Consider the following 8,806-nt stretch of genomic DNA (forward strand, 5'->3'; position numbering starts at 1 on the left):
GAGCTTACAGGAGTCAATTCTCTCATCCCATCACATAGGGTTTGGGTATCAAACGTAAGTCATCAGATTTCATGGCAGGCACCTTCACCCACGGAGTCAGCTCACTGCTCTGGTCATTTATTTATTTATTTATTTATTTATTTATTTATTTTTATTTATTTATATTTAGACATTCATGCTACATCACCCGGGGTAACCTTGAACTCTTAAGTTCAAGCGATCCTTCTGCATTTACTTCCCAAATGCTGGGATTGGAAGCTCGTACTACCACAGCCAGTATAAAATATAATTACAGCAATCTGTTTTAACCTTGGAATAGCTTACATAATTCAGCCTTATGTAAAAACTTGGCACATTTGGTTCTGCATTGCATTTTATTTATAATGTTATTTAATTTACTTTTAAAGAGTTTTATTTTTAATATACGTGTATGAGCATTTTACCTGTATGTGTGCCTGTGATCCACGTACACGCAGTACCTGTGGAGGCCTAAATAAGGTGTCAGCTGCCCTGGAACTGGAGTTGGAGACAGTTGGGAGTTGCCATTTCAGTGCTGAGAACTGAACCTGGGGGCTCTGAAGGAGCAGCCAGTGCTCTTAACTGCTGAGCCGTCTCTCCAGCCCCGTGATGCTATTTTCATATATGTTTTCATTACCAGAGCTTGGAGTTTAGTTTCATTTTGAGTCCTTTCATTTTACTCTCTGTGCAGTAGCTTAGAGAATCCTAAGTCTGACTACATATTCTTTCTTAGAGAGGTTTATTCTCTCCGGCCATGCTGTGGCCAAACCAGTACAGCTACTCAGTTTTGGACATCGAACCTCTACTATCTGCTAAATCAGAGAAAAAACTACCAGCGGCTGGTTAATTTTTACAAAGCAAAATGCTTGATCTTTCATAGTATAATGCATAGTGAATGTCCCCAAAGGGAACTAAAATGCCACGTCTACCACTGCCTCTCCGTCTGTGATGCCAGCTGACTGTGAGTTCTCCAAGTGCCACCTAGTGAGAAGGTCAGAGGCCACTGCCTGTAGCAAGGGAAAGGCAACTCTCTAGGAGGTTACAAGTCTCTTTCCTTGCTAAATGAAATAGCTCAACTACCTCGAAAGCCTTCGAAAATCCTTGCTTTGGTCTGTGTGTCATGTATATTCCAGGCTAATGAAAAACAAATGCTTGGGGGTGAGGGGAGAGGAAGCAAGAGAAAAGGAGGAAGAGGAGAAGAGAATAAGAAAGAGAAAGGGAAAAGGAAAGAGCTTTCCTCCAGCTTGAGGTTCGGGAATTCCTCGCGGGTGTTGCTAGATGTGCAACAGCAGAAGCCGGCTTTAGTGTAGAGAAAGAAGACCACTCTTCTAGAAGCTCATTCAGAGCCAGTTCTCCTACTGTCATGAAGTAGCTGCAGTTCTGCTGAGAGTTGGCATGCAAAAGGCAAAAGGCTGAAAGAGAACGCAACCTATGGGGGGGGACAGACTAAACTCAAAAGTTAAGGCTCATTGATTCCATTTTGCTCTAGGTGAGTCTCTTTAAGACATATTCAGCAGTGAAAAGCTAGAAAACTGCACGATGAGCAAAAACAGGAAAAGCCCATCCATTTCTGAGGCCTGTTCAAGGACTATTGGTATGCCTCCTCTTGTTTGCTTTCTGCCCTGTATTCTTTTTTTTAAAGTTTAACTATAGTTAAATCTTTTTTCTTTTATTTTTATTATTATTGCAAATTTTCCCCTCCTCCCATTTCTCTTCCCCTCCCCCATCCCCCCTCCCCCTCCCTCTCCAGTCCAAAGAGCAGTCAGGGTTCCCTGCCCTGTGGGAAGTCCAAGGTCCCCCCCCTCCATCCAGGTCTAGGAATGTGAGCATCTAAACAGACTAGGTTCCCACAAAGCCAGTACATGGAGTAGACTCAAAACCCAGTGCCATTGTCCTTGGCTTCTCAGTTGGCCCTCTATGTAAGCCACGTTCAGAGAGTCCGGTTTGATCACATGCTCCATCAGACCCAATCTAGCTGGTCTTGGTGAGCTCCCATTAGATCGGCCCCACCGTCCCAGTGGGTGGGTGCACTCCTCGCGGTCCTGACTTCTTTGCTCTTGTTCTCCCTCCTTCTGCTCATTTGGACCTTGGGAGCTCAGTCTAGTGCTCCAGTGTGGGTCTCTGTCTCTATCTCCATCCATCGCCAGATGAAGGTTCTATGGTGGTATACAAGATATTCATCAGAGTTCCGCCCTGCATTCTTGCATGGCTGTATTGGAGGTGCTTTTTATACCTGGCTTTTCAGTATAACTGGGTGTTTAGTGCTTTACTGATGTATGCACAATATCGATTGTGAAAATCATATTATACACAATGTGTAATAATCAAAACAAGGGGATTAGGATTCCTTCTGTGTTAGCATTCTATTACTGCAATACATACCTGAGAGAATAAACTTGAAAGAGAGAAGTTTCATTGCTGCTGCTCAGTCTCATTACTGATCCTTTCTGCTGCTTTGAGGTTGTGATGCAGCCCACCAAAGCCTGAAGGGGTGCTTTGGCAAACCTCACCTCATGGCCAGAATGCAAACTGAGGCACAGACAGACAAACCCCCTTCCCACGGTCGTCCAATGACATCTTACTGGGCTTTGTCTCCTAAAGACTCTACCAATGGGCCTTCCATGGAGACTGACTATTTGGTAGAACAATTAACATCAAAATCATCATACCACTTCTTGGACATGTATAATGCCTTCTTGTTGGGACTCTCCTCTAGATATTTACAAATTATAGAGTGAATCGTTCTTTGCTGCAACTATAGGGCACTAGACTCTTATATACCTCCATTATCCAAAGATACACACGTGCTCATGATAGAAAATGTTTAAAGGGGAATATGAAGAAATCAAAACCTAATAACACATTTAAATTGCCCCAAATAAAGTGCATTAAATTATGAAGCTGCCTATGACCCTGTCTTGAGATACCTTCTTATAATGGAGAAAGCCCCATTTCAAATAGGTCTATGGGTACAAAGTAAAGAGGAAAAGATGTTTCCTTTAATCCTCTCTGTGTTATCCCTTCATAACTTCTATTGATACTTGATTGGATGCATTTGCCAGGAGCTGATGCAGAGGTCATAGAAGAGTTCTGCTTGCTGGCTTGTTGCCCATGGCTTGCTCAGTCTGCTTTCTTATAGAACCTTAGTTCTCCATTGTGGTACCACCCACAATGGGTTGAGTCCTTCCCACATCAACCATTAATTAAGAAAATGTCCGGCAGCTGGATTTTTACAGAGGAATTTTCTCAATTGAGGTTTCCTTCTCTCAGATAACTCTAGTTTGTGTCAAGCTGACATAAAATTAGCCAGCACAGCTCACTTCATACTTGCCGTGTAGCACAGTCTGGCCTTGGTCTTCAATTCTCCTGTCCTGACCTCTCAAGTGCTGAGACTATAGGCCTGTGCCTTCATGGCCAACTTGTTTTGGCTTTATTACTTAATAGTTTATATTAAGTGGTTGGAAACCTCAAGAACAGGAATCCCAGATAAGAAAGTAGAAGTTATAGCCACTTTTCTGATCTAGCCTCCAAAATCACTTATTGGCTCTTAAACAAAAAAAAAAAATCTGCCCAGACCCAAAAGGAAACACAGACCCCTTACCTTTCCATGGAAGAACCTGAAGTCATATGGAATAGCAACCCCTGCCCACCTGGTTTTGAAAACAAAATCTGTAGACTTAAAATGTTTGAATAAATTTATAACATTTGAGCTGATGGCTTCACTGTTCAGTGCCCTTGGAAAATACAGTTACTGTACATGGCTACCTTCGCGAGTGAGACAGCTCAGTAGATAAAGGCACTCAGCACTAAACCCAGAGTCTTGAGTCTGATTCCAGGAACCTACATGACAGAAGGAGAGAACCACCTTTTACCAGTTGTCCTCTGACTTCCTATCTGCCTACTGTAGTACCCCACCCAACCCCACATTCCCACCCCCACTAAATAAATGTACATTTCAAAATTTAATAAAATAAAAATGACTGCCTCGTGTCTTGTTTGATTTGTATGTTTCTAAACCCAGTAACATTGAGCAGATATCATCTTTATTAACCCAAGTTTCTTTTCCTGGTATCTGGCATCCTATAAATTTTTCTGTTGGGGACCTTTTGGAGAGTGAAGAAAATGAAGCCTTTCATTGTGCACTGTCAATGTGGTTCTGGCCCTGCTCTTCCTTTGACTTTCTGGGTGGCTTCGACACACTGAAATTGTCTAATTCAATTCCAGTCCCATTACCAGTATTTTCCTCTATGCCTTGGGGTTCACATACTGATGCACCAAACCACCCTTGTTCCATTGTCACTTTTCATATTCCTTGATTTTTTTTCCTGGAGTTTGATCATTTGACCTTCTAATTCACTTGGTGTGTTTTATGTATCTTATGATATTGAACAAACCTAACGTCCCCCCTAGTCAATGTAATCGTGTTTATGTATTGTTGGATTGTAGCTGCTGACAGTTTTCAAAACATTCAAGGCTTTTCTCAATGGAGATTTCTCCCAAAGAGCTCACTGTATCTAATTCTACCAAACCCATTTTTTAATTTGTATCTCTGCTTACCTCCTTCATTTCTTGAGCTTCCCACTCTGGTTTATGCTCTTCTAAATAATTCCTAAATACATTGTGCTCTTGGATGAGAGCACTGAGCTGTGATCTGTGCTGTGCCTGTGGTTCTGGAATACTTTCCTTCTTCTGGAAACACTACGCTACTATAACTCTGTATTGGTTCTATACCAGTAATCTCTCCTGCGGCAGCTCATCCTCCGGGCTTTAGAAAAGGCTGGGTGGTTTGCCTCACTTCTCAGAGCTCCCTCTTCTGTTGATTTGGGGAAGTGCTGGGCAATGCGGCCACTTCTCTCAGTAGCCCACCAGACAGATTTCCTTTCCCCGGTTTCTTTTGTTTCTACACAGCTCAGATTGGATCCCACTTTGAGCAGTTTTCCCATGGCGTGGAGCCCTCTCCCAAGGGAGCTATAGCTTGTTGATAGACGTTTCTCCTGTAGTACACTATTGTAAGCCCCCTTGGCACTCACAGAGGCCCTCTCCCACCAGCCCACTATTTCAGTGGGCAGAAGCCAAGCCATCCCGAATGAACTGCTACTCTGCCTGGCTTTCCATTGACACCTTGACTGTTTGAGTTCTTTTGTCTTCAGGGCTGCCTGCTTTCCTTTGTTCTCTCCTGGGTGTTTCTCTTCCTTTGTTTCAGCAATTATTGAAACTTAAAACGTTTTAGAAAACCTTACAATTTGTATATATCTTAACTCAATATATATAGTGTATAAAATCGGCATGGATGTAAGTAAAATGAATATTAGAAGCTGTTACAAAAAGAAAAAATGACAAAGGAAAACTGAAAGGGAGAACTGAAAATGGGAAATTCCTCTGAACCAGAAAGGACCATCCCTTAAAAAGCTTTCTCGAGCCATGGAAGAAGAGCATTCTCATTTGCAGCCTTGGGCAGTCTTTGCCTCATCTTGCAGGTAGCAGCCAGCATCAGCCCAGCTTCCATCATGACCAGCAGGTGGATCCTCCAGGCTGCTTTCCTGCTGGGGTTTCTCTCCATAGCCCTGTCCATCAACTACGAGGCGCTCGAGCTCAGACAAAGCAGCAGCAATACAGCATGTCTGGAGCTCCTGAAGCAGCTGCATGGACGGCTCTGCCTTGGCCACAGAATAGACTTCAAGATCCCTACGGAGGTGAAGCACCCCAGACAAATGGAGAAGAAAGACGCTGCCTTCGTCATCCAAGAGATGCTCCAGAATATCTTCATTGTCTTCAAGAACAATTCCTCCAGCACTGGGTGGAATGAACATCGTTGAAAGCTTCTTGGATAAACTCGATGATCAGATAGAGTTTCTGAAGAAAACCCTAGAGGAAGTGCCAGCGAATGAAAGATGGACACCGAGAAACTACCCAACCATTCGACGTTTGAAGAGCTATTACCTGAGGGTGCAAAGATCTCTTGAAGTCAAGGGGTACAGCAGCTGCGCCTGGATGGTGGTCCGAGCAGAAATCCTCAGCAACTTTTCCATCATCAAAAATCTTACTAATATATTCCAGAACTGAAGACCTGTGAGTTGATATCTCTGAGACTGGACAATGGTTGCAGGCAATCATTAGGCATCACAGTCTTGCCCTGTGACTGTTCGTGAATGGACTGCATTCGAAAGGTCAAAGGAAGACCTGAAATTTTTATTAATTTATAAATTAAAATTTTCTACTCTATTTAAAATTTTAACCTGGGAAAATAAAATATTTACAATATAAAAGTCAACGTTGCAGTATAATTTCTTACTGATTTTTGTAGCCATCTATGTTAATAATTGTTGGGCACGCATTACAGCATTACAAGGTGCTCTTTGCATAGTGCTCCTAAAAAGCAGTGCAGTTTCTGGCTCCCGACTTTGAGGAATTTGAGGTCAATGGAATGCACGTGCGTCTCACAAGGTAAGAGACAGGGGGACCTGAAGCTTCTAAGGAAATGATTGTGATTGAAAAAAGGAAGTGACAAGCAGGTGGTTCTGGAGCCAGAACCCGGTGCCCAATGCTTCTACTCTATTCTTGGGGCTCTATGCTTATAAAGTTAGAACCTGGCTGGGCCTTGGGGTAGCCAGAGGGACACAGCAGCTGTTATATTTGCCAAAAAATCCTTTTTGCTGTCAGAGGAAAGATTTTCTCTAGTAGATTTATAAAATGTGAATGTGTCTATGTCTATGACTGAGAAGCCCAGAGTAACCCCTGACATTTATTAAGTGTCTTTACCTTTCTCCTAATGGATTCTCAGGGAAGAGGGGTATCTATCTATTCCCAGGGAAAGGTGTCAAAGAGAGAAAAGACCTTTTTGACCCTGAAAACCTGAGTAGTCTTGCCCTCCATCTACCTTTCAGAGTCCTCTGCTCCTGGCTCCTCGTTTGTCCTTCTGGCTTCCCTCTGCTCTGCAACTCTAGAGAGGCACACTCTTGGGGCCAAATCCAAGGTGTATGGCTCAAATCATGTCTGGTCTCTAAGTGGGAAAAGAGAAAGTAAAAGAAAGGGGCATTCAGGGGAAACAGAGGACAATAATTTCTCCCACTGTTCTGAGAAAAATCAAACTTTTAAGGAACTCCTCTGATACTTGGCAACTGGCTAGAGTTTTGTCCGTGTGTCCAACCCTTGAGAACTTGGGTTTCTATGACCCTTAGTACCACATGCAGCAGCTGTGTCTTGCGAGACCCTGATGAAATGGGTACGGTATGGAACACCTATGGGCACAATTGATTTGATATCTTCCACATAAGCCCCTTGGATGGAAATAATTTTGTTCCTTCATGTTCTAGGACAGGCAGAAAACTAAGTCTCAAAAAGGCCTAGTAACTGCTCCAAGTTCTTATTGCCAACAAGTGGAGATTTTTCTAGAGTCAGAGCAATATGAAAAATTGTGGCAGTTATTACTGCATTGAGGCATTTTCTCTGAGAGCATTTCAGAACTCTGAGAGCTTCATCTCAAAGAGTGAACTTTCAATAGAAGAACTCTGTCCGGGGACAAATTACTACTGTGTTGACAGCACAGGGCTCCCCTTCCTGACTCAAAGTGAGAAACCAAGAAGGATCATCACAATGAGTATGCACCAGGGGGCCCAAACAGTGAAGTACCCTGAAAACACAGTTCTTACTTCCTGCAATGTCACATCCCAACCTTCCCAGAAGTTCTTCTTCAACAAGGCTCCCTTCTGCCTGGGAGTCAAATACAAGTCCAGAATATAGAAATACATGGGCTAACTAGTGTCTAGAGCAGCTGAGAGAATGGTGTATTCTTAGCAAGGACTGTATTTGCTGTCTTCTCTAGACCATACAGATAAACTGGTGGGGGGGGGGGACTATTTCTGTGCAATTTAAAATACAGTCCAGGCTGAGCTTACTAGCTATCCAGAATGCCAAGAGTATGCCCACCACTGTAAAGGGAGGCAGTGCTTTTGTTTTCCAGGTGCCCATTTCCAAAATAATCAATCAGAGGCTTCATGTTATTTACAAACCATTTGGCCTATTTCTCCAGCTTATTACTATTTAGCTCTTACAACTTAAATTAACCCATTTCTATTCATCTATATTTTGCCATGTGGCCTCATGGCATTATTTGCTCTCTAGTACATCTTGTTGTGCCTGTGGCTTGCTAGTATGTGCCCCCTCTGCTTGGATTTCCCACCTGGCTTTGTCCTGCCTTGCTACAGACCAAAGCGGCTTTTTTTTTTTTATTAACCAATGGTTAACAAAACATATTCACAGCATACAGTATCAGTGAAAATCCCCAAAAGAACCCTAACCTAAAGGGTGGCTTCTGCTGAGCCTAAGCAGGCAACTGTGTATGGAAGCTATCATAAGGTAATATCATTTTAGCTGCCATCTGAACACTCACGAGGATAATGCTCTAGGAAAGTACCCAGAGAGACTTAATATAAAAGAGTAGAGCTGGAAGCTTCAAGTATAGCAACACAAAGCCAGGAAAGCATCTACGTGGTGCTGTTTCAGCTTCCTCAGCACGTTTGTGTCTGTGGGAATGGGACTTCAGTTCCTCAGTGCGGCTATGTTAACAGGGAGGAGGTGCAGAGTCCCATCTCTTGAAGACTTGGATCCAGTCTTGTGGAAGTTCAGAATTGTCTGCTCGTGTGCACATCCCCCTTCTCTTCTGCTTTCCTTTATGAGACTCAAGTCTGAGATATGGCTGCCTAATCTAAAGCTGCCCAGCCTCCAGGACTGGAAGCCAAGGAAACTCTATTATTTGCAAATTACTTACTCTTGATTATGATGTGATAGA

General features: G+C 43.1%; 1 protein-coding gene across 1 annotated transcript; it reads left to right on the plus strand.

Moving 5' to 3' along the window:
• Positions 1-5,525: 5,525 nt before the first annotated feature.
• Positions 5,526-6,081, plus strand: Ifnb1 (interferon beta 1). Its single transcript, XM_038332517.1, is given in 2 exon segments — positions 5,526-5,824; positions 5,826-6,081. Coding segments are annotated over 2 exon segments (555 nt in total).
• Positions 6,082-8,806: the final 2,725 nt, after the last annotated feature.

The sequence above is a fragment of the Arvicola amphibius genome, chromosome 6, assembly GCF_903992535.2.
Source record: "Arvicola amphibius chromosome 6, mArvAmp1.2, whole genome shotgun sequence".
In the NCBI taxonomy this organism is placed as follows: Eukaryota; Metazoa; Chordata; class Mammalia; order Rodentia; family Cricetidae; genus Arvicola; species Arvicola amphibius.